Source organism: Polypterus senegalus, chromosome 14 (genome assembly GCF_016835505.1).
Source record: "Polypterus senegalus isolate Bchr_013 chromosome 14, ASM1683550v1, whole genome shotgun sequence".
Classification (NCBI taxonomy): domain Eukaryota; kingdom Metazoa; phylum Chordata; class Cladistia; order Polypteriformes; family Polypteridae; genus Polypterus; species Polypterus senegalus.
The window spans coordinates 99,331,545-99,358,966 of NC_053167.1; the positions used below are offsets into that span (position 1 = coordinate 99,331,545).

At 35.0% G+C, this 27,422-nt stretch overlaps 1 protein-coding gene across 2 annotated transcripts in view; it reads right to left on the bottom strand.

The window, feature by feature from the left end:
- The window catches only part of LOC120514937 (2-lysophosphatidate phosphatase PLPPR4-like), a 201,362-nt gene that overhangs the window by 52,793 nt on the left and 121,147 nt on the right, over window positions 1–27,422 (bottom strand). The window contains exons 5-7 of one of the 2 annotated variants that reach the window (XM_039735594.1): window positions 17,570–17,627; window positions 16,748–16,921; window positions 13,343–14,687 (exon numbers count right to left, since the gene is read on the bottom strand). In XM_039735594.1, the coding sequence (XP_039591528.1) occupies window positions 13,344–14,687; window positions 16,748–16,921; window positions 17,570–17,627 (1,576 nt within the window). In that variant the 3' untranslated portion in view covers window position 13,343. Of the gene's footprint in view, window positions 1–13,130; window positions 14,688–16,747; window positions 16,922–17,569; window positions 17,628–27,422 lie in introns of those variants that run through there. The other variant, XM_039735595.1, reaches the window with a different exon arrangement.

The following is a 27,422-nucleotide window of genomic DNA, read 5'->3' on the forward strand; positions in this document are numbered from 1 at the left end:
AGTCATGGATATAGGGACCTGAGACTGTCCTGGATGCATTTAGGTGCAGGACAGCACCTAGACTTCATCTTAGGGTCCACTTAGACACATATCTAAAATTATACTTATGCAGTGCCAGTTTCAGCCAAGACTTAGTGCTTACATAGTACCCAAAGCCCAATGTGTAACATATGACATTTGTTTTAGGGTGGAGAATTCATCTGCAGAGATGCACAATAGTTAATCTGACACTTTCCTGTTTCAGGCTACAGATGATGGTAGGAATACATGCAGTATACTCTTCACTTAACCATACTGGAATCTGTATATCCATTAAATACTGCAGCAACAATGTTATATCAAATAAGTAGAATCAATGACTTTTCCTTCTGTAATCTTTTCTTAATTGCAACTAAAAAATATAGTACCTATTTTGCCTTATAGATAAATGTGTTCATTTTTTTCCTGTTACAGCCCTGTCACATTTTTGAATACTAAATGCTATAATCAAAGCCATCATATAGAATTGAAACAAAGACCTTAAGGCTGTTCCAAGCCATCCCAGTGCAATAACATCTTCCAGCAGATGAGTAAAACAATTTGTATTCAAGATTCACAAATCAATAAGAAAATGTTATTATTCTCACAGTGTAATGTAATAATGAGTCATAAAATAAATAAGAGAAAGTGATTCAGAAATAAACTACGAAAGTACAACATAGCTCCCTACTTAAAACTAATAGAAATACTTTCATTGGGGATTATGTGATTTGTTTATTTATATTCCTTATTCAACAGAAAAAAATAAAACAAAACAAACAAAGCATTTATGCAGGAGGGCATCTTATTTAGCTTTTCTGCCACAGGTGAGAATTAGCAGGCCATAATGGGAAGAATAATAATGGATCAGAGTCCTCATGTATTTATAAAACCATACAGTATGTATGCCATGTGCCATGCCAAGTTCCTTTTAAAAACTCACATCACCTTAAAACTATGCACTTGTGCACAAGCTTTTACTGACTCCCTGTCACTTCCCCTTTGTACCCATATATGATGTAAAAAATCTTTTAATATTGATGATGTAGTCACCATATAAGTTTGCCTGTGTTTCTGAGTGATGTCATTACCACAAACCATGGAAGAAAACACAAAACAAAACTTTAGTGAATTTGAACTTGTGGTATCATTGACTAAACAAGAAAACTGCAAAAACATTGTTTTTGATTGTATGCAGGAATCAGAAATAAAAGAAAAAAAACTGGAGTGGTAGCAAATGCAAGTAGCTGAGAGGAAAAAACAACAGCAATGTGCCTTCATGCAGTACCCAGTCCAGCGCCACAACACAGCATGAATTGATGCGGGCTATATATGCAGAACATTTTTATTGAAACAAGAAAATGTCCGAGTTGCAATACATACAAGTCTCTTTACATCGATGTAAACAGCCATGTCTTTAATTTGCCATAGTGTTGTTGTCCTGAGGGAATTGGTCTGATTCATCCATGTGCTCATCTTGGCCTTTCAGGTGGCAGAGGCAGTCCATGTTTCTGCATTATGTTGTGCAGTAGTGCGCAAGCCATCACAGTGTTGCAAACCTTTGTGGGGCTGTAGAGAAGTGTACCTCCTGCTGAATCCAATCACTGTCTGCCCATCTTGCAACAAACTAATAGTCTGTTCTATCACCGATTGTATCTAGGGGTGCCTTTCATTATATCTGCTTATATACAGGTTGTCTAGAATTTACTAAACTTAATTGCAACCCTATCAATTAGGCTTACTTACCATTAAGCCATCACAGACAGCACGACCCTAATGTCTGCTCCCCATACTACTATTTGATAAAATAAAGGAATCAATGGCTGAGCTGGGCCACCTAGTAACAATATTAGACATATTTGAGAATCACGCATTAATTGTATAATAATTGAATAAAAGTACTGTTTACAAAAGGAAAATCATTCTGTGATGGTGCCTTTATTACAACAATTACATTAGGAAAATCAGCAACTGCTACAAATTGCCTTTTGATCTCAGCCTGCTCACACTGTCCATAAGGAAATTAGATTCTTCTTAATTATACTATCCTATACAGATGGCAAAACATGGTTCTTGACTGACCAGTTAGTTCACGCTGAAAAACACCTGTTTGAAAATACCCTACAGTTGTTAAAACCTATAACAGAACAGGGTTTATGTGAATTCTTTTTGATGGCCTCTGTAATATAGTCCCTAATTCAGCACACAACTCTAAGAGGAAGGCTCTGGGAAGTCTAAATCATTTTACAAGCCAGTCATCATTATGAGCCAAACAATTATTGTGATCCCTGAAAATTTGGCCCTTGCTTAGCCTGTTGTTGGTATCCTCTAAAACAGCTAACGCTGCCATTGCCAGTTATGTCGTACAACACACAACATACCTTTTGTCACGCACATGCGCACAGAGGACAGCTTAAGCATCTAGTAATGGTAATACTCCCCTTCTCCAGGGGTGGCACTTTGTACTATTGTTTCTTCTCTTTCTCCCTCTGCAGACTATCAGCCCTGGTGTTCATGTCCTTGAACTCACCTCTTCCTGCCAGAAGTGCTCAAAATTGGATGAACCACCATCTTAGGGCAGTTCACAACTAGACTCGCGTCTAACAAAGATGTTAACACTTGTTAAGCTTTTTTTATTTTTCAAAACAATACACAGGTTTCACCATTTGATTTATGTTGCCTTTTCTATTCTCTTACACCTTTTTATAGACAAAATAGACAACAAACTAAGGCATTTGACATTAAGCATACCCATTAGGTGTTATTACCAACACTGAAGGCAGCTGTACTGAGAGCAGATGTCAGTTAACTGTGAAATGCTTAGTTCAAGGACATCTGAATATGACTGATGCATCACTGAAGCGAGCAATGAAATAAGTTTTGTCCACTTCACTGTCCTGTTTAGCACCTGGAGTTGCTAAAATGTCAACAAAAATGTGGTTGAAATTTACTGTATCGTTAAGCCAATATTCACACCAAGGTTGTGCTTTTTAAATCCCAATTTCTTCACAAGAAATGGTTTACGTACATTTCTGAGCATAATTACATTTTAAACATGAAGCCCATTGAGATTAAGCCTTTACCAAGAACTAACAGTTGTCAAAAGCAAGAATCAAAATTTTGAAATGGCTACTAAATCTAAAACATAAACCAAAAATCAGCAGCACTGGCTTATATACTGTATCTTTGCAATGATGATGTCATGCATCACAATTTCCCCACCTCACTCCTAACAAAAGATGATCACATCTTGTGGATAGAAACTCAAAATAATGATGTCCACCTAAAAACAAGATGGCTTCATGGAAAAGAAAAAAATTAGAATGATAAAATTTTACAATAAGTCTCAACACAAAACAATGAACTAAATGCTGATTTAAATAAAGTAATGCAAATTAGAAAATATCAAAGAACATTTTATACAAAAAAAAAATCACACAATGTTCAAAACCATAAGATTTGGAATGATACTATAAAATGATTGACTTTTACCTAGCTTGGATTGTGGCAAGACTTTTACTAAGTCTTACTAGTCAATAGTGATCTAGGAAAAGGAAGGAAAGCCAATAGTAACTAAAACTGTCAAATATTTTACCAACGAGAGCAAAAGTGCTTATGATGTTTAATTGTACTGTAGATACGTTTATCAAGCATTTTGGGATTGTTCCCACAAGCAAAAACACTTCACAGCATAAAGACTGGATTGTTTGTAGTCCCTTTGTTATTTGCCTGCATGATTATAGCAGTAAAACTCAACTTGAAAAGCTTAGCTGCTTAAATCTATATACTGTTCCTCTAGCCCTGAAACATTTTATTTAATTCTTCCTGCACCAAGTACGTACTGCATGCATAAATGTGCCATGTTAGCAGGGAACATGACTGACACAAAGCAATACATGATCGAGCAGCATGAAGTATTTAAGAAGATTTAGATGAATTTTGTTGTATGGATTACTAGTAACATTTGCCTTCTATGTATTATTTCTTAGCCTGCTTGAAATAGCGTACACACATATTCTGTGATAATATAGGTCAGTCTTGTGACCTACTTCAAACAGCATGATGATAATTAAATATGACAATGATAACAAGACCCAATTTTTGCCTCCTTACTTTCACTTCTTCCCTACAGTAATTGCTGCTATGTTACACTTTACAAGCAATTTAATGAAATAACAAAGCACTGAAAAAATAAGCTTAGCCTCATCTTGTGTAAAATAAATAAATAAATAAATACAAATCTGGGCCAGTGCATAATTGTGTAATAAAATGCCCAGCTGGCTAAATAAAAATAACACTGCAAAATATTCCTCCTACATAGATGTCTTTGCATTGAACAGATCATGGCAGAGATTTTATAATAAATGGAATGTGTGTCACTGTTAAGATGTTGGAAACTAAACTTTTACAAACAAGGCAAGTTAAACAGTTCAACCACAGAATTAGAAATACTTTTTGTATTCCTAATTTGATATTCCTTTTGATTTTTTGTTTAAATTTCTTTTGAATCACTGATTATTTAAGAACAAGAAATAACTGGGTTGATTATGAGAGCATTGGGTCTGCAAGTTTTGTTCAGGAAAATACAGAAAAAATGCTCTTCTGGTACAACAAAATATATAGACTGTACACTAACTTTCACTATCTACTGCAATTTTCAGATTTTCTGACGTTCATCGCACCTGTAAACAGTAAAAAAACAAGCTTATTATATTTATAGTGGAACAAATATTAGAAGGTGAAAGTAAAGTAACTGAACCAAAGACTCAAAAATATGTGATTATAAAAGTTATGATTTATATTCATTCAGGATCAGAGCAGAAGAAACGCTATATACTGTATGTGAATATGTCCAAACAAAATGACAAATTAATTACAACCTAGTATTGGACGACAATATTACAAAACCAATAATAACCTTTACTTTAACTTGCAGGCTAAAGCTCTCAATAATAAATAATACACATAAATAAAAATGTATTTATAAGTAAACCTAAATATTTCTAATTATCTTAATTCTCAATATACATATTAAAAAAAAATCACAATTAATATGTAATACATTCTGAAATTTTTGCTGAACACAATAGAATGTACTTAGGCCTCTAGCACCCAAAAGTGATTTTATTCTTTTTTTATCCACCTACTCAATCCATTCATTAACTGCAAATCTGTAAAACTGTGTGGTTTAGAAAGGTGCTCAAGGCTATTTACACTTTACCCACAAAGGTGTTGCATTCAATAGCAACACAGGCAGTGTAGAAATTAATGTTGATGTTCATCTGTAAATTCAGTAGAATATTTTTGTCATTTTTGAGCAGAACAATGCTGTAATGTGACAAAGCAGGCAGTAACAAACAACTACTGATGGTGCAAAAATCTCTACTAAAGTGAACATTATATGTATTCATGGTATGTATGCACCCTAAAAAATTCTGTCAGAAAACCAGTACTATATTATTCATTTAATTATCTTGTATTGGAGAAAAGCCAAGCAAAATGACCCCTTTTATTGGCTAACTAAAAAGATTACAATATGCAAGCTTTTGAGGCAACTCAGGCCCCTTCTTCAGGCAAGATGTAATACAGAAACTGGAGTACCCTATGTTTATATACACACACACTAGGACAAGAAACAACTTTGGTAAATCTTGAAATGAAAAATCTTAAATGTAAAAAGTTAATAGATTCATTCAGGCTATGATTAATTTAACAAGAGAGAGAAGAACAATGTATGGTCAAGATCTTTGGATAAGATAACTGTACAACAAAGTCCTTTGAAGTTTATGATGAGTTTTTCAAAACAATATGGGTCTGTAGACAGGTTATCTGTGTCAGTCTGACAGATGCAAACAGTCGTTTGTTTTTGTAAATTCTTGCACAGATTTTTTCTTGCCACCTGAAAGCCAATTAATGTGAACACTGAATATTCAAAACTGAACATTCAACCAACCGAGAATATTTTTAACAGTTAAAGTTTGATTGATTTCTTAATAATATTTATTTTAATATCATTATCAAGTTGTGATTATATTACTAAAAATATCCAAATTAGTCACATTTTTGTTAATTCCTGTAGGAATTCTTAGGTGACTGTAAATATTCCCCCCTATATTCCAACAAAGGCAAGGTTTGCCCCTGGTCCCTTTTTAATGCCCTGTGCTCAGGGTATTTTCTGCAGGATGTACCCGAGTCATTCTCATGAGATGTTCAAACCACCTTAAGTGGTTCCTTTTAATCCACATCAACAGACGACCTTTTTCAAGTTCCTCATGTTTGTTGGGTTTTTCAAACTGAAACAGGGAATAAATGCCACCACCATGTGGGAAACCCTAATTCATCTGCTTGTACTCTTGGAATGAAGACTAACTAATACACTAATAACTATGTTCATGTCATTACATTCTTGTTTACCTCCTTTGTATAATACAAAGCTAAGAGTACTGCCTCTGTTACACTAATCTACCTGTGAAATTTCAAAATCTTCTCTATACTCACTCAAGAAGACAACCCAAGTTTCCTTATACTCTTCCACTTTACGTAGCTTGTCCTCTTTCACCTGTAAACAGCAGGCCATTCTGTTCTGGAAGACAAGTACTTAGTCATACTCACAAGCTTGTCAGATTCAGGAGGTGAATGCATTTCAAGCTTTATTTTAAATAATATTTCTTATTTTGATGTTTTATTTGGCCTCTCAACTTTATTTTAACTTTTGCTGTTTACAGATTTGTGTATTGATGATGTCATTTAATATGTCACAGTTTACTCACTGCTGTGTTGCAGGTATTGCCTTGATATATGCACCATATTTTATGTAATTAGATTGAAACCATAGTGTGCTGTCAGATGTTCACTTAGTTCAAAAGAAGACTCCCTTTGCAGTAAAACTGTGAAGAAAAGCTAAGCAAAAAGTTTTTCGTCAAAACAGAAACAAAAGAATAATAGTAAAAATCTAAGTTAAAACTTAAAAGAAAAAAAATAAAACTTTGCAAGATGTCATAGTTTTTTGTGTGAAGTTGTCTTAATAAAATGAAAATACCATCTTTTGTTTTGTGAACTTCTATGGTGACCTTATTTTCCCTGTGTCTAAAATCCCACACACTTATCTCTCTGTGATCAGTGGCCTCATGTGTAATGCAGTGCGTAGAATTCACACTAAAACATGGCCTATGGACAAAAACAGGAATGTGCGTATGCAGAAAAAAAATCCAAATTTATAAATCTATGCGTACACCAATTTCCACGTTCTTCTGCTACATAAATTCCAGGCTACGTGAAATGTAATGCGTGTGCACACACCTGCTGTTCTACTGGGAGCACTTGATGGACTGATTGTGTTTATAGCTCTTGAGATGAAACTGTTTCTGAACCTTGAGGTTTGTGCAGGAAAGGCTCTGAGGCATTTGCTGGATTGGAGAAGTTCAAACAGACTGCGTGCATGGCTGAAGCAGTGGCTGCTATAAGTGTTCTCCAGGGTAGATGCTATATCCTGATAATCATCTGAGCTCTCAAAACAGACCACTGTAGAGCTTTCCGATCAGCTGCTGTACTGCTGTGATTTCACACTCGGATACAATGGGTTAACAACGCTAAAGCAGCTATGGTATTTGGAATAGTTTGGCCATTCCGTGGACCATTATATGGTTACAAATTGATTACAATCAGTTGCCTTCAATTAATAAACAATATGCAGTTAACTTCAATGTATTTGATAAAGCCGTGTCAGGGATGTGAATCTAAAAAATAAAGGGACACCACAAAGGAACAGTAGCACTGCTTTGATGCTGGTTGCCGCGTGTTTGCAAACTTGTGTATGCAATGGATTGAGCTGGCGTGAGAATGTGTGTGGCTTTACATGAAGTTTAGTTTTTTATACATCGCGATGTGGGCATTGAAATGGGCGTACACAACCGTCTTGTGCATACGCACCGTTTATACATGAGGCCCCAGGTACTTTAGCACTTATTCCCTCCTTACCTTCTACATCTGTAGCGTCAGCCTATTAGACAGAGTAAAGAAACATGCAGGAGTTAAGTTACACATTTAATGATGTATTATTGATAAAAATATCCAAATACATTTGGGAAGCAGAATACTATGTGAATATCGGTAAAGTATAGTAACAGTGCATCTTGTATCATAAGTGGGCCTCAAGTTATCTTCAGTCTAGCTTGCTGTGATACCACATGGACTTGGAATGGAATATTGAAGCAGGCCTCATGCCTGTCCCAATATGGCTGCTGAGATACAGCTGTCTTTATCATGGTCTTCTCTTCATGGCCAGATGGTGAGAGACAGAGAGAGAGACGTAAAGGCAAGTTGACCAACTTTATTCCATTCTCAACACAAAACACAAACCACTGGAGCATTTTAGTATAGAATGACCTCCAAATCAAAACTAATCATAAACAGCCATACTTTAGACCAACTGAATGAATTTTCCTGTCACTTCCTGACCAGTTACCAATGAAAGCGCTCAGGTACAACTTATCCCCCAGTTGCTTTGTTCATTTAGTCATTTTAAAACCAAACACATTCACCCTTGCCAAGCTGGTTTCATGTTTCATCCCTCTAGCTATAAATTTCTTGTTCTGGTTCAGTCCTAAAGACTGTTGGGGACTGGTGGCAGGGAATTGGTTGGTTAGGTAAACACCAATGCACTGCTGTTCTCATCAATGAAGTAAAAGATATTTTATTACATTTGATATGTCTAGCTTACAAATAAAGACATACAAAATATTTATGAACTTATATTCTAGAAATCACTCCATCACATTCCATTTACTGTATACTTGCAAATACACAGTCATTTGATTAAAGTTGGCATTTATTCATTCTATTAAATACATTTTGAGAAAAATCTTGACATTTTCAATGTGCATAACAATACCCTTTGAAAATGTGTGGTATAGTACTGGAGTTTTTAATAAATGATCACAGTTGTGATTAGTGATGTTTGGCATGAAATTCTGATGGAATAATATATAAGAATTTTCCTTTATGTATACAGTCTTTTTTAACGTCAACCTTAACTTGACTACAGTAACTAATAATGTCTGTCCCTCTTTTGCTAATGACTAGCAGACATGCAAGTTCACATGCTATTTTTGTGATGTAAAAATCAATCAGAAAATGAAATGAAGATGCCTGGTCTGTATTAGTTGATGTCAGATCATTGTAATGTCTTCTAACATTGTCATCATCTGACAAAATACAGTTATACAGAATTAAACTTTAAATAAACTGTGTGGCTGAAACCACCCACTGCCTGGGAATAATATTTTACTGGGTATGCGCTTCCTAAAAAATGGTGACTGAATGAGAACACCTCCAGTTTAAAATTCATACAAAAAGAGCATGCAGGATACACAAACTGTATGATTTGAAGACTCTGCGGTTGTCTGTCTGTTCCGTGTGGTATTTGCAGGACCGCAAAAGGCCAGAAAACAACTGAAAAAAACTATTTTTACATACCTGTTCTTTCTGCACCAGGACTCTGTGCTTCTCTGAAACAGAGCTATTGCACTGTTGGTTTCTTTTCCATTAAATTAAAGGAGCACAGATAAAACGTCATTGGTGGCTTTTTCAAGTTTAGTACCATCAGGTGATCTTTCCCAGCAGTGGGTAAGGATCAAGATGCTTCTCATTCCCATTTCAAGCTGCATATTGCCTTATTCTTAATGCATTCCTGATTGTTATCTTCTTTGTTTTTGTTTTCATTACTATGGTTACTTCTCAGGGAGCTTTCATTGGTTGAGATGCATAGTCTGCACTGGGAAAAGCATGAATTGGAAGTTCTAACACTCAAGTTAAAAAAAAAAAATAAAAAATAACTCCTCATTTTAATAATGAGAAAAAGGGGGTGACCAGTCCAATCACAAAACTGGAAAATTCAGTTTGGACAAGGGGCACACACAAGCAAGGGTAAACTTAGAACACTTCTGGACCAATACAGCCAGACTCATTCGTTGGAAAACAGGAGCACTGCATTGGACATGATGTCAATTTCACATAATAAAAAATAATAGTTTTCTAGATATTAAATTATTAGAACATATGATAAAAAAATAGAAACAATTTCTTATGATGACAAAGTTGTAGGTGGCTACAAACATTTGAATAATATATGAAACTACTGAGGGAAGCTTATAATTAATTTGCACAACATTGCGTGATCAAAACATCATTGATATATTACGTACACAACATATGTTTAAAACAACATAACGTATCTTGTGTTTTTCTGTTCATCTTGCCTATACTACATGTTTAAAAACACAGCACAGTTTTGGTAGTGTTTTTAATATATATTATTCTCTTTTAATTTTATTAAAAAATATATAACGTATGGGATAAAATTTTATTTTCATCAGAGCACTGTATTATTAAAAAATATATAATGTATGGGATAAAATTTTATTTTCATCAGAGCACTGTAAAAAATGAATCATGTTCATCCACTCATTCACCTTTGTTAGGTTTCATCTCCCGGCATCCATAAGCTGAAAAACATCTAACATGTCTGACTCTAATCCCCTGTACACTCTGTGCAAGCAACAACTAAAATTACAAATCTGATGTAAACACTTTACAAATCTCCCGTAACAGAATTTATTTTAATAGCAAACATTTATTTTAATATTATGACAAAGTACAATTTTGAATTGAAACCCTGCCAGATCTTTACAATTTACACAAAAGTGTTATTTTTCACATAAGACTAGAGTCCTCTTCACCTACTGGATAGTTTTCACAAGATTGTGATTAGTACAGTACAGTACAGTGCTTACTTACAAGGCATTGATTGAATACACCTACTGATCAAGTTAGCTAACATTATACAAATGTTCACTGTTAAAACATTGCATAACATTGTCTTACAATACCTAATGCACAAATCTGAACTTATATCTTCCTTTTCACATGCAGAATTCCATTGAACAATCACTAGTCCAGCTTTCTCCTTATTACTATAGTATCATATCAAATTATCTGGTATATATTTCATTCTGGTGCGTAACAAATATCTATTTACAATGGTATAAATTACTTTGTGAATTATTTTTTATTTAAAGTATAAATTAAGGTAGCAGTCAATGCCATACAGTACCTAGGCATCAATTACAAAAGCTTTTTAATATCAAATATGCATGCAGATGTTTTAGATGATTGTTTAAAGCAATCATTGAATATAGCAAAAAGAACAAACAAATAAAATAGAAGTAGATATTAACAAAGAAATGTTAAGCTGTTATTAAAATAGCCTTTGGCACACATTAAAATTTATGAGACTTTTAATCACTGTTCGTGATAATACAGTATTTCTAATGGTAGATTAACCACAAAAATAATATAAATTCACCAGATCATTTAGTTTTTTTGTTTTGTTTTTTACATATTCCTTTATAAAAAATAATGTTATTAGCACACAAAATTGCTTTCTTTAGCAGAATATTCTACGTATTTTTTCTTTTTAAAGATGTGCTAAAATATCTAGAAACCATTTTTATATTCCATCATTCTGTATAAATTATATAATTAGTTCTTAACTTAACCTTTATGTTAACTTTTGCACAGAGGAAATATATCATGAAAAACAACTTTAAATTAAATAAAAACATTGCTAATTATTATGAGTGATATATATTCTTTAAAGTTGGACTAGTTTAATATGACACATGAAAATACTGCAACAATGGTAACTACTACAAATTTTTTTAATGTAACTGTTTTAGGAAAAAAAAAAACTTTGCCCTAGTAAGTAATAAAGTTATTCTCGGTTCTATTTAAATGAAGAAAAAAAATTACATATCAAAAACTATATTAATTCTAATATTCCACCATGCTGGTTTTAGTGACATTTATTTGACTTCTTGAAAGTCTTTCCACCTTCCATTTATTGAAAAAATAAATACACACACTCATATCATGTACTGTACGTCCTTTAAACAAATGGCTACTTACTTTTTACTGTTCAATAACAATTCAAGTAAAATATTTACCAGTGTAATATATTCCTAATTTAATCCAATTTTAGCATGTGCTCTAAGAGAAAGGTCAGCTGAGGGGGATAATAATACTGTAGTGTTCACTGGGGCATAAAACCTTCATATCATTTTAGTATATAATGATAAATTGTACATTTTTGATTTTTTTTTTGCATATATGAGTTTTAAAGACAACCTAGGAAATTACAAATTATATATTCAATACTTGAATATGAAGGTTTAAAATATTTTTGACTATTCTTTATCCTAAAAAGTTCTATTGTTTAAATATGAAGATATGTAAATTTTCCACAACACACAATACACAGGGATATTAAACAAAGAGTAATGAAAAGTAAATATGGCAATATAAAAAGAAAACTGATTTACAATGTTTATTAATCATTCAGTACTGGATTAAAAAGTCAAGTTTCTGAAATGATTCTATTTTTTTCATATTTCAAAAATGCAACCCCCAATTAGTTTTCCAATTTAGAAATAAGTTTGAGAATTGTAAACAAAAACGAAAGTTTAGAAAGTACTTACTTATCAGGCAGTGGATAAACTTTAAATATATATAGAAAGGTGTGATAGCACCTGCTGTATAAATATGTACAATGAAAAGCATTTAAGTTTTCAAATATTAGGGAGAATCCTCTATGATTTGAAAGCTGTTTGACAAGCCACCCTTTGGTAAATATTTTGAGCGTAATGAGCATTACATACTGTATGTGGTATTTAAAAAATAAAAGAAAAATTAACAATTTGAAATATGCATTTTAGAATAAAATTCAGTAAAGTTATGTAATTTTCTTTACTGAGCAAACAAAAGCAAAGCTTATTTCTAATGGCATCACTAGAAATAGTATTCTTAAGGGGATTAATTATGATTATTATTAAAAATATGATAAATATTGTAGGTCAAAGCAAACTCTTCATTATAAATGTTTTTGTGCTTCTCATGTTTATATACTGTATAACTGTATATTACCGTTTATATATATATGTAAACACTAATATATACAGCATACACTCCCCCTATTTGTTTCTCTCACTCTCTCTCAACCTTTTTTGTATATTATATATATATATATATATATATATATATATATATATATATATATATATATATATATATATATATACACAAAAGTAATGAGGTTTGACATTTCCTTAATGCAGAATTGTTCCTTTTATTTTTAGAAAAGCAGCAACATTAATCCACTTAGGCTCAAGGGTAATGAATTGGCACTCTTTTAACCAACAGAAATGAGGAGTGAAAGATTCATTCATCTATTTCATGTAAATTAAGAAAACAAGGCCACATAAATTAATACCTCACTCTTTAAATGCTCGGGTAGGAGAAGTTCCTTTGTAAAAGATATTCCTGGTATTGTCTGGGCTGTTGCTTCTTTCAGGAATTAGAATGATATTGCCTTTCCTTCTCAGGGTAGAGTCACAACTTGACGCAATAGAAACTGTCTCAGAACCAACTTCACTTCCTTCCACAGGGGTCACTCTTATGGTTGTTATCCCATGATGATGATGATGATGTTCAGTACTGCTTTCAGGATTGGCTCTCTTCCTATCTGTGGAACCATAGCTGTCCTTCAGTGATTCTGAACTCTCAGAGTCTCTGTTGAGATCATTTAACTCATATGACTGCCGAATGCTTCCTTTCTCTTGCCCCTTCCATTTCCATGAACCAGATCCATCACTTGATGGAGCTTGAACAACCGGTCTATTATTTTCTGGGTGAGCTTCTACTCTAACAATACTTCCTGGCTCCTGATCTGTCAATGTTTTGTATCTTATTGCTCCCGTGCAGCTGACTGTACTACCATCTGAACTCTTGGGACTACTCTGTAACAATCCTTGCTGCTTAGACATTGCAATAACTTGCATAATTCTGGGCTGATTATTAGTTCTGCATGCTCCACTCTTTTCTGCTACCTTTAGCCATTTTGATCTAGCTGAGCTAGTTTTTGGAGATGTACTGACATTCTCTTGAGTTTCCTCTGGAATGTGAACAAGCTGTGATGAACCAGGCCTTGACTGAATAGATACCCTAGCTCCTCCGGCTATGCCACTGCTGTTGCTTGGCAGAGTTGTGCTCCCAGGTCCAATCTTGAGATATTGACCTACTGGACCCTGATGTTCTCCATTTACACCAACCCCAGCTGGTTCTGAGCTAGACCTCATTTCTATGGTTCTCTGGGGAGAATGGCTAGCTTCTGTTTCCATCACCTGTAAAGACAATTTACGATTCTCATTTTTATTCTTCCACTGAGACAGTAATTGTTTTGAACGTGCAGAATCCATAGATGCATGAATAGTTGCATTTCTTCGTGCTGAGTCATCCAGGGCAGGTGTATGTACTCTGGGAAGAGTATTACTAAAGGTAACCATATTCTCTTTTCCCATTGGACTCCTGGGAGTTATGATTTCTACATCTGCACTTGCTCGCTTCAGATTGGTCAGGGAGCTGGATTCTCTGTGGTTACGACTGAGAATGCGTTCAGCATGATGAGAGGTGATACCATCACTGCTGCTGCCATTTTTGCCTTGGAGGTGTCTGCTTGAATCCTGGTTCAGATCAGTTAAAGACCTTAAAGGATCTCGCTGGCTATGCTGATTTATACCATCCTCGCTGGGCTGGAAATTACCAACAGCATATAGTCCCTAAAAAATAAACAAAAAAAAAATCAAAAATCTAGGTTACTGAACATGGATTTTATTATAATGTACAGTGTATAATATAATGTATTAGTCACAGATACCAATTTGCTATCTTAGTTGGCGTTTAAAATTATCTTCATTTTCTGGCTTAATTTTTGTTGAAAAATTCATTATTTTTTATGATACCAATATTTTTAGGATCTATCTGTGGGACTACTGCAACTGTAAAAGCATAGTGAAGAGTATAATGTATTGGATAATGCTATGAAAATGAAAAATACTAAAAGTAAATGCAGGAAAGACCAAAGTAAATGCTGAAGACAAAGGTTCAGGATTTGTAAGTGAGATAGGTGCATGGATGTGATATGTGTGTTACAAATATGGAAGAAGAACGTCTTCTTGTAAGTAGTCTTCAGGAAGTAGGTTTACTTTGAATGCAGATAGAGTCAATATGGTGAAAACAGACAGATTTTAAGATTAGGCATTGGTATTAAGAGTGAAATGACCAAAAAAAGTCCTGGGATCTTTCAATTTTTCCAAGTTAACAAAATACTGATATAGCTTTTAAGGGAAAAACTTTATGCAAGCTGTGTGAGGAACTGTAAAACTGCTCATTTAAATCAGAAGTGGCCAATGAAAGCAGAATCTGAAGCAAAGTTAGAAAAAACTGAGAGAAGATTTATTAGTTGTTAGAAGTGCACAGTTGAAGAGTCCAACATTGATAGAAAGAACTAATGTAATGGTTAAAAGGCATATAGTGAGAAGAAGGAGGGTGACATGAGTTAAAATTTAGAGGTAAAGGAATGATAGTATAAAACGTTACAGAATGATGGAGCTGAAGTGGGAAAAAACCTAAGAAGACGTGGATTATTGTTGTGGCAGAAAACATGAGAAGAATAATGGAAGGGAATCTGTAGAACAACTGGGCAAAATGGGTTTTCCATAAAATACTTATTACAGCAGTTTTTGTTACATTTTAACAAATCTATTTATATGTCACCATACTTAGAGAAACTGTTTTGCATTACTAAAATAGCGAGCACGAACCTGCATGATTACTTGAATACCAAGGCTTCCCAGCAGAACACTGCCTAGAGTATCACACTGCCTTTGCTTTCTTGCCTCCTTTCCACAGTGTATCCTGCTGCCTTCTCATCCCTAGCTAAATGACGTAAATGTACCTGGCGGTCTACATGATCTAAAAGAAATTATGATTCATCAGACCAGGCCACCATCTTGAATTGCTCCATGGTCCATTTCTGATGCTCAAGTACCCATTATAGGAACATTCAATGGTTGGCAGGGGTCAGCCTGGGCACTATGACTGGTCTGCGGCTATGCTGCTCCATATGTGGCAGGCTGCAATGCACTGTTTGTTTCGACACCTTTATCTCATGGGCATCATTTTATTTTTCATAAACTTGTGCTACAGTAGCTCTTGTGTGGGATGAGACTTGAGAGAATAACCTTCACTCCCCACACGCATCATCGAGCCTTGGGGCCCCATGGCCTTGTCATCAGTTCACTGGTTGTTCTTTCTTGAACCATTGTTGGTAGGTACTAACAACTACAAACTGGGAACACCCCACAAGACCTGTCATTTTGGAGATACTTCACCCAGTTGTCAAACCACCACAATTTGTCCCTTGTTAAAGTTGCTCAAATCCTTATGATTGCCCATTTTACTTGCATCCAACACATCGCCTTCAAGAACTGACTGTTGACATGCTGCTTAATATATTCCAACCCTTTATAGGTTCCAATTTAACAAGATAATCAATTTTATTCACTTCTGCTGTCAGTGGTTTTAATGTTGGGGCTGATCGGTGTAAATGCAGTACATAAATAGGGGGAAAATGTTGAAAGTTATTTCCACAATAAAAAGAAAAGAAGGTAAAGAAGGTATAGTCTTCACCCGGTATGCCATCTTCTTTACCTTTATTCCTTTTCAGCGTTGATACCACCTTTAACCTTTTTATTCCCTCTCCAGGTGCACGCTGACACAGCCCTACACTAACTTCATTATATATATAATCGAAGTATGAATATTTGAGAATACTCACCAAATACACAGCAATTCCTCCACCAATAAGAAATCCACAATAGACATCAATAGGATGGTTCTTATACTGGACAATACGGGTGAGCCCACATATTATTGCACAAATAATGAAGGAAAATACCAGCAGAGGTTTAAGAAGCTTGGATGAATCTGTTAAAGTTGCATTAAAATACATCTGGAAAAAACATTTAAAAAAATGTATGTGTTACACTTAAAGCATATCAAAGTATAACAATAATGTTATTAATCTAAAATTACACCATGGATTTATTATTCATTTACTTAAAAACTCTCTGATCCATCCATTTTTAACCTATACTTCTAGAGAATGAAGGGGAAATTAAGTATATCCTGAAAGCTGATGACACATACAGTAGCATAGCCCCTGTAATGCATTACATAGAGTGGGGGTTTATTTATGCACGCAGCAACACTTACTCATACCAGACCTATTAAGAGTCCCCAACTAATCAGGCCCACACTGATTTAAAAATAAAAACTACACTGTAGTGCTAACCATTGTTTCATCAAAAAAGCTAATAATAACTAATCTAATAATGTATTGTTTTTGGTATGTACAGTTTTGTAATCTAGTCATGTTTTAGCATTTCTTAAATTTCATTGCAATATGCATGTCTACAAAGTAACCATTATTTTATAGTCTTTCTAGTTAAGCATAGTTGATGATCTAAATTTTAAATATATAAACATAAAAAAACTTTAAAAAGTTATAGCTTTAATTATACAAAAATACATATGTGCTGTATATTACTGAAATACACAAATTAAGGTAACAGCTAAAAGATGAGTTTGATTTACTTACTGAAACGTACACAGCTGCAAATGATGCTAGAGTTGCATGCTGGGAAGGAAATGACTTTCTGAAAACAACAGAAAGGTATTATCATTAACTTATCATTCAGATTTTCACTGACTTTTTAATATTTCAAAGAAAAAGTTTTAAGCAAATTATTTAACAACATAAGTAATTTATTATCTTATGATCATAATCTTTTGATCACCTTCAGTTCTATACCAACATTATTCTTGTACTTTATAGTTTTATTTTAAAAATTAATAAAATAAAAGAAGTAGCACAGAGCAAGTTAAAAAATTAGATTTTTTGTACGTAAAGCAAAGTTTCATTAGACCGGAATAGCAATTCATTTTAACATTTTACTTAGCTTATGTAACAATAGCAACATGCAGAGAAAACACCAGAATTGCAAGCCAAAAGTGAAAACAAAATTTATGATAAGTCTATAGGTAAAAAAATGTATGATTAATCCAAAGCAACTGCAGTGCCTATCACAAGAAAGAAAAATATAAAATAGCTATGTTTTCTGAACCTAATGTTGTCTGAGATGAGTAAAAAAAAAATCAAAAGTTTTTAATATAATGCTTCATTTTTTTGAAGTAGATTTTAAAATAAATCTATAGTAAACTACTTATTAATTAACAAACTGCAAATGTTTATAATGTAGATATTAATGATTTACTATCTGACTTGCATAAAAAACACATAATGTCAAAAGAAAAGCAAGTGATAGATAATAGCAAACTGGTGGTCATCCATAATATGCACACTAAGGATCTCCACAACAGACCCATCAATGATAATAGAAGATATTACTTCACTCTTCTCCCAGAAATCAACAGTCTTGGCAGTACTGAGGGAAAGGCAGTTTTCCTGGCCTAAACATGTCTGGGCTCTCATTTCCTCTCTACACAATAACTCTTCCCCATTTGAGATGAGATGAAGACCACATCAGTTGTCTCATCCACAAATGTCACAACGATATTGGACCTGCTGGTTGTCATAAAGTCATGGGCGTGGAGGGATTACAAGAGAAGACTCAGTACACACCCGTGGGTTTCACAGAGATAACTGGGGAGAAAGTGACTATGCAGTTTATCCATCCTGGCACTCGTTTGATGAAACGTTCAGAATCCAGCTATGCTAAAGGCTATTTAGAACCAGGAATCATTTCCACATTATTCGGACTACTTGAGACACAGCAAAGAAATATTCTGGTCAATATATTGAATAGTAACAGATTATACCTAGTTGGGGCTGGGCAGTCTCGTGGCCTTGGAACCCCTGCAGATTTTGTTTTTTTCTCCAGCCCTCTGGAGTTTTTTTTTCTGTCCGCCCTGGCCATTAGACCTTACTTTATTCTTTGTTAATTAGTATTACCTAATTTTATTTTTATATTTCTTCTTTTTTCTTTCTTCATCTTGTTGAGTACTTTGAACTACATCAATTGTAAGAAAATGTGCTATATAAATAAATGTTGTTGCTGCTCAATTGCACTACATCTAATCACAGAAACTATGTTTCTGATTGATGAATTTACTATTGTGAGACTCACTCGGACACCACCAGTTGGAAACCACATCTTTATCAAAAGCACAAGTTTATTTTTCCCAAATAAACACAGGTTTCAGTCCTGAACACCACACGAACACACAGCAATTAATCCCCACAATGAACTTCTCTATATCTCAGTCCTTAGCCGCCTCTATTCTCCTCACGGGAGTTTTTTCCTGCTCCCACTCCCAACCCAAGCTCCTTGACTTCCGGTAGTATTTCCTGGTGTGGCGGAAGTGCTGCCCTTTGCACCGGAAGCACTCCGGGTGTCCCTGGCAGGTTCATCCGCCATCTTGGCTGGTGTGGCAGAAGTGACAGTTCCCCAGGTCCAGTGAGGCTTAAGGCACCCCCTGGCGGTGGCCACGGTTCTCAACAGGCCAGAACCTCTTTGTCCCTTTCCCGTGGTCCTCTCTTTGTCCAGGGCAGTTGCCCCCTTGTGGCCCGGAAGCTATTCTTGTCCCTTTCCGGTCCCTCCAGGCATCCCGGCCAGGTAATGACCCCGGCAATCTGTCACACTATGTACACTCTTCTAACATCTGTGAACAGTCACATTAAACCATAACAAAACAGCATTTTAAACAAAATCAGTCAAAAAATTTGAAATGATTAAGTAGAACAAACAAAAGAAAAGAGCAGAAGGAAATAGCTTTTTATTTGCTGTTCTCATGCTTTGATTTAGAAAATTGACATCTTTGACCTGTGGAAAGGGTCAGGTTTGAAATCATCCAGCATTTGGCTATTGAACATAAATACGACAGTTGATACTAGTGAACCTTCCTGTGTTATTTATCTACAAACTGTGCCGGTTTGGAGAACGTTAACTGTTTATTTCATTACCTAAGACCTGACTCCAGCTGCAAATGATAACTTTAAAACGCAGAAAGAGCTCAGTAACCAAGGGAACAATGAAATGTTTCAGTTCTTTGGTGGATAAGGCACAAGCTAGCAAAGAAATACACGAATGAGATAGACCATACTGTAATCCAAACGCTTTAGAATATTGGTTTTAATTTTACAGGTTTTATAGGTAATTATCTGTGGAGTTTGCACTCTTAACTGTATTCAAATACTATTACTGAACAGTAGCACATACACAGGTGCGAAGGATATGACACTGAATGCTAAGCAGATGAGCAGCTGATGTGACACAGAGCAGCTTTGTCAATGTGTTCTAAATATGAAACTTGTGTGAAAACCTCCTGCAACAATGGCACCCCAAGACTGAACTTGAGAACCCTGTTCTAGGACATTCCACCATGAAATAATTTATAGCTGCATGTGGAGTTGCAGCTCTTTCAGAATTACAGAGGGGTTATAAGGACTGCACCATTGGTCATCTGCTTCAGTACAACATACTGTATAAATATTAAATGAGGACTGATATGCACATTTCCCTTCCTTATTTCCCTGAAATGCTACAGAAGTCAGAGTTTTTGATTCTCAACTTACGACCTCAACAGTCTGCATTGAAATAAAAAAGAAAGTGTGGAACAAAACAGAAAACTAATGATAAGGGATGTTGTAACCACTAGGAGACACTCTTGAGCCAGACCCAAACACAGAAACCTCAAAAGTCAAAACCTCAAAAGTCTAGTAACATGAGACTTATTTAAAGAAAAAGGTTTTCAGGGACATATGGGGGCACAGATTTACCTAAAAAGAAAAACAACAAATACTAAACCAACCAGGGGCCTGCCCCACAATATACAATGTTTCATCAGCTGCCTACCTAAATTTCTACCTCCTTTACCTGCACTTAAGAGATAGTACTGACATTTTCTCCTCCATCTTTTTGTCTGGAGAGTCCTTGCCTTCTCTTCACTCCTAACGCGAAGCTCACCTGGCTGAGGGGTAGTAGGTTACTTCTATACAGCAGTGCAGTTGGCTGCCCATTGGTTTAAGGTCATCTCTGAGTCAGGTACACTTCCATTTGTATGAAACATAGTGTCCTGACTCAGCTGGGAAACAGGATAACGAATTTCTGAGCAAACCGAAAGAATCGACCAAAACCCAGATGTGAAGCAAAAACAAAGTAAAAAAAAAACACAAGCAATTAGTTGAAAACCAGGCAAAAGTAGGAGATTAAATACATAATAAATCAAAAGGAAGCGAGGATTTATCTGCAGATTGAAAAAGGTTCATGGCCAAGGCTGACCTTTTATGCCGCTTGCTGATTAAGTCAAGGTCAAAACCCCAGAGACTCCATCCCTAGAAAAAATGGACGTGACCCTGACAAGCACCATGAGCATGGGAAATTCATTATATAAATAAAATGCATTCTTCTTCTACTTCCTCTTCTTCTTATTATTGCGTAACAGTACACAATACAGCATCTCTTAAAGGCAAAGCATCAATTTCCAGCGTAAATCATGGCACATGGCTACAGCTTCCTGCTGCTCCTGAGTAGCCTAGAGAATTAACAGGTAATCTTTTGACTTCCTCTCACCACCTTTAATTCTCCATCTGTGACGGGACATCCCACTCCCTGCTGTCCTTCACAGCATTCAATACATGTCTTAATCTAGTAATGACCTCAATTAATATATATAGTACTGTTACAGAGAAGAATATTTACACAGATTTTTGACAGCAAACATTTTGTATATTTTAGATGTAATATCTAAATATGATTAGGGGTTGGGGTGTTAAGTTGGAGTTCATTGTGAAAGACATGCTGTGGTACACAATAAATAATATGAAACCAAATGCTGCTTTTTATGCAGTGGATTATATTTTTTTCACATATCACAACTTGTTGAGTTTCTCAAGCAATTTGAATGTCAGTCAGTCAGTCATTTTCTAACCCAATTTGTCCTGAACAGGGGTCTGCTGGAGCCTATCCCAGCTAGCAAAGAGTGCAAGGCAGTTCACCCCACCCACCGACTTGGGCCAATTTAGGAAATGTCAGTCTACCAAATCTGCATATCTTTGAACTGTGGGAGGAAACCGTAGGACAACCAAGCAGAATCGGGGAAAGGGACACTCTGCTGGGAGGATCTGGGATGTAAACCCTGGTTTTCTTACTGAGAGGTATCAGGCTACCACTGTGCTACCATGCCTCCCCAATTTAAATATGTGCTCCCAATAAAATAAAATGTTTCAGCCAAGATATCTTGACAAGCAGGTTTTACCAGATTTTTTTCTTTTGTGGGGGTGTGATATAGCATGCCCGTGGCTCAGAAAGAATGGCAATTTTAATAAATAATCAGTTGGCCAGCTCATTCTCCGTGGGTGTGCTCATGCAGCTGCAGGGAGTTGGTGGAATAACGGGCGAGATGCACTTGCACGTGAAGGTGCTGTCTTTCTCTATGTGCGTGTCATGGCTAGGAAGAAAAACTTAAAAATAGGGAAAAAATATAGAAGAAAATTAAAAAATCAAAAATAACAATAAAAATACCAAACAGGACAGAAACTCTGTAGTTTGTAATGTCTGGTATGCAGAGTGATATTTCCTTAGTCAAAATAATTTGTTAGGGGTGGGGATCGATCTGTTCTTAACATAATTCTTTTTTTTTTTGTAAAAACTTGACTGCTATGTATGGATTGTAATAAAATTAATAAAAATAAATAAATAACTTGTGTGCTATTACTTGTCATAGTCTTTCAAATGTAAAGACACACTTTTTTTTTTTGTCCTTTCATAATAATTAATATTTAAACCTATTTCATTCAATTTAAGATCAAGGGTGCCATGGTGTTCCCCAGTATCAATGGCTGCAAGGCAGGAGCCATTCAGGATCACAGAACACACGCTTGTAGAATCCCACACTTGGTCATAAAAGGAAAATTAAAGCCATTAAATAATCCAACATGCACATCTCTAAGATATGGAATGAAAACAGGAGTGGCGAGGCAATAATTTATGGAAAGAATATGTAGAATACTGTAGAGACAGTAACTAGGATCACCCAATCTAATTGTACGATCTCAGTACGAGCCCCTACATAATAAATCTGAACATGTGAGTATACATTATGTGTGCTGTAAATGAGATCAAGATCACCTAATGCCCATCCATCTGAAACCTGGGACTGAATCCGGACCCTCACACTGACAGCATTGCAATTCACCAGACACACAAGCTACTGAAGAAGCTCCACAAAAACGATCTTCAGCTCAGCTGGATAGGTCACTAGTTGGCATGATTTACAAGGAGCCTATCAGTGTTGTTTGCTAAGGGAAACTAGGAGAGGGAAAGGATCTGAACATTCAGATTTATTTTTTAGCAGAGCTCATAAAATAAATGAAAATCACTGGACCAGAACACATCACATTGCTGTGATTTTCACATAAAGTAGACTGGCTCCTCCACTTGCACAGTAAACAAACAAAACATTCTTTCCTTCTTTAAATTTAAAAGCAGCTCCCTAAGAAAAAGCATTTTAAAAGTCTGTTAAATATCTACTCAAATAATAAATAAAGCTATGATATCTGAGTAAATGACAACAAAAACAGAACAGCTCTGATCCATTTTACTTAATATTTTCATAATTTCTGAAACTATATTGTGATCAAAAGATATACTGTATATGTTTGCCGGAAATTCCTAAGATAAATATAATTATTACAGAAAGTAGAAGTTTTAGCTACAGGGCCATGAAACATTGGAAAGATCAGCATTAGTATGGATGTAAACTAATATCATATGTTAAACACCAAATAATAGATAAGTACATAAAACCTAAAGCTCTGAGGTGGAATAAGAAATTATAAACAATTTTCTGAAAGCTTAAAAAACTAAGTATTTATGCTTAATGAGTTAATGTAATTGTGATGATGAAATGTCTTTGTTTAGTATTATATTATGTACTGTAGATAAATTATTAAGCACAATTAAATCATTGTGACTCTTAATAATTACAAACATATAAACTGATAATATTTCTAAGTTCTTTAAAAAACCAAAGAACCTGTATTCTAAGGTTGCAACTAGCTTCTAGCTTTATTTTACAGTGATGTTTTCTGTATTGCCACTGATTAGCAAAAAAGCAAGAAGGAACAAAAAAGGTAAGGACAGAAAGTAGGTAATGGTACACTTGGGAGAAGAAACTATAGCTGCAGTAAAGAAAACCTATTCAGAAAAATATCCATGAATATTCTGTTTGTGTCTATGATCAACGCTTCACAAATCCAACACATATTATTTAAGCAAAATCATTTGGGTTATACCTGTTCATACTCTTGGGAGCCTAGATACACCTACCATAAAGGTTTTCTATATTGAAAATGCACATACAGTAAACTGCAGTCTCCAAGTAACTTTAACAGATATTGTGGCAAAGTGGCCTGGAAACACCCTCAATACCCTCATCTGGGCCAATTCAGTAATGAATCAGAAGGCAAGATACATCAAGTTTGGTGGTGAATGGCTACTGGATGATGGCATTCCCTTCATGAATACCTGTTGACACTTGTAGCTAGCATGAAGATCATTACAATGCAACACATCAGTGAACTCACATTGAGGTGCAATGCAATATACAGTGCCCTCCACTATTATTGACAATCCTTGTAAAAATTAATAAGAAGGCTTAGAAAAAAATCACTGTTTGCTGAAGAACCATCATCTTGCACTGAAAAATTGAGAAACATCTGACTTTTAATTGAAACAAGTTCATTCAAAGAAAAACAAAGCCCTCATCAAGGAATAAGAGAGCATGTGCCACAATTGTTAGCACCCTTGCATTTAATACTTTGCACAACCTCCCTTTGTTAATATAACAGCACAGAGTCTTCTCTTGTAACCTTTTACAAGGTTGGAGAATGCAGAGCATGGCATCTGAGACCATTATTCTTTACATAATCTCCTCAGATCATCCAGGGTCCTATGCCCTCTCCTGTGTACAGTACTCTCCTCTTCAGCTCACTCCACATGTTTTCAACAGGGTTCAGGTCAGGGGACTGAAATGGCCATGGCAGAACTTTGATTTTGTGGTCAGTTAACCATTGCAAGGTTGATCTGGACATGTGTTTTGGATCATTATCCTGCTGGAAGATGCACTGATGACCCAGTTTTAGATTCCTGGTGGAGGCATCTAGGTTTTGATTTAAAATCTTGTGATATTTCATGGAATCCATAATGCCATGAACCCTAACAATATTTCCATGGTCTTTGGAGGAAAAACAGCCCCACAACATCACAGAACCTCCACTATATTTCACAGTTAGGACAAGGTTCTTTTTATTAAAGCCATCCTTCTTTTTACACCAAACCCACTTTGTATGTTTATTGCCAAAAAGTTAAATTTTTGTTTCATCAGACCATAGATCACGGTTCCAGTCAAAGCTGTAATAACTTTTAAAAACTCCAGGCGCTTACGTTTCTGGATAACTGATAGAAAAGGCTTCATGCTGGCATGCCTTCCAAATAATCTGTTGACATGGAGTTACTGTCTGATGGTAGTTCTGGAGACTTGATAACCCCAGAATTTTACTTTTTCTTGTAATTCCCCAACAGTGATTCTTGGAGATATCACTGCCTTTCTTAACATCCTTCTCACTGTATGTGGGGGTAAAATAAACTTCCAGGCAAATCTGTCACAGTTCCAGTTGATGACCATTTTTTTTATTATTGCCCTAACTGTAGAAATGGGCATTTTCAGGCAAGTAGCTATTTTTTATAACGATTCCCTGAGTTTTGAAGGGCAACACACTTCACCCTCATTTGGATTGAGTGTCTTTTCTTTGCTATGATGATGGTTGGCTAAGAAAATTTGGTTCTGTCTCCTCACATTTGTATCCCACTTAATCAGGAAGTCATTGATTTCAGCTAGAAAGTTCCTATACACTCCAATCAACTTAACAATGTCCAATTTAAATGGGAAACATGCTTCCGTTACATTGTTTCACATTAATTTCCAAGGGTGCCAACAATTGTGGTGCAAATGTGTTTTTCTTAAAAATATTTATTTCTTGATGAGGGCATTTTTTCAGTGTAGGTAAATTAAATATGTAGTTCTGTCATCTTCATAAAGAATTGTGGAAAATGAAAAGATTACACAAAAATAACAGATTATGTAAATTAAATATACCATATGCACAATTTAAAAATTACTTCCAGACTGTCCAGGTGATGTGTGTGTATCTGAAAAGTGACTAAACTTAAGTTTTCTAGAGGGCTGAAAATATTACAATATAATTAAAGTAATGGTAATCAATTTGTATTCAGTTGAGTTGTGGTGCTTTTTGTTAATTTCTTTAGAAGCTAACAGGATTAAAGTAAATACTTTGCATTGACTCCTAAAATATCCAGTTAAGAGGGGTCTGGTGAAACAAGTGGCACGTTTGCTATGTATGTACAATGTAAAGCTGCTCTTTAATCTCTAAGATTCATTGTTTTTGGGAAACTCACACCTGAGTATTTATACTACAATAAATGTTTATTTGCAATTCCTAAATAAAATGTGTCAACCAGTAGCAACTGCTAATTAACAATTTCCATTTTTTTTGTCAACTGAAACTTACCATACTGGTACTATAACTTTGTATGGTAACTAAACATTATGCATCTCTTTGTAACCGTTATTTTTTTTTTTAAACTAATGTTTGTTCTTAGGTTTGTAAATGCTGTTTGAATATATACCATTATAATACGCTTAATTCATTTCAGGGTTTCGGGAAGCTGGAGCTTATTCCAGCAGTATATGGTGCAAGGTAGGAAGTAGTCTTGGACAGAACTCGTGCACATATGTCATTTAAGTATTGTGTTTTCTTTTGCTCCAGAGGAAATCCAAGCAGACAAAGGTATAACATGCAGAAATCGACCAGTTGCAGGAGTTGAATGGAGTATGCTGGATCCTTAAGACAGTAGCGCTAAGAATATCACCACGTTGTTGTATAATATTTGTAAATGTGTGTAAGTACTATTTCAGTAATTCTTCACTAGATTCAGTGATAAGTGTGGAAAAATACATGCTTAATTTACATTATATTTCTATTTAGGATTTGTATTCTGCTCTGTTAACTTTAAATCCTATCACTAGAAAAATATATTTTGTTGTTTAATAATAAGTAAAGAACTGGGCTTCATGTATGTTAAATAGTTTCATGCTACATTATTTTCTTTAGGTTTTAACCAAATTTGTATCTTTATTGGTACTTGTTAAGTATATGATACCCATATCTCCACAGGTGATCATTTGATTCACGTGAAAGTGATATAACTTATGTCCTGCTTTTGTTTAAGTTGTATTTTGGAATTTAAACATGGGCTGTTACTGGTAAGACTGATCTCTGTAATTTATGAAGGATCATAGCTAGAAACTAGAAGCAAATTTGACAAGAGGATGGGGTTGTTAAAGACAAT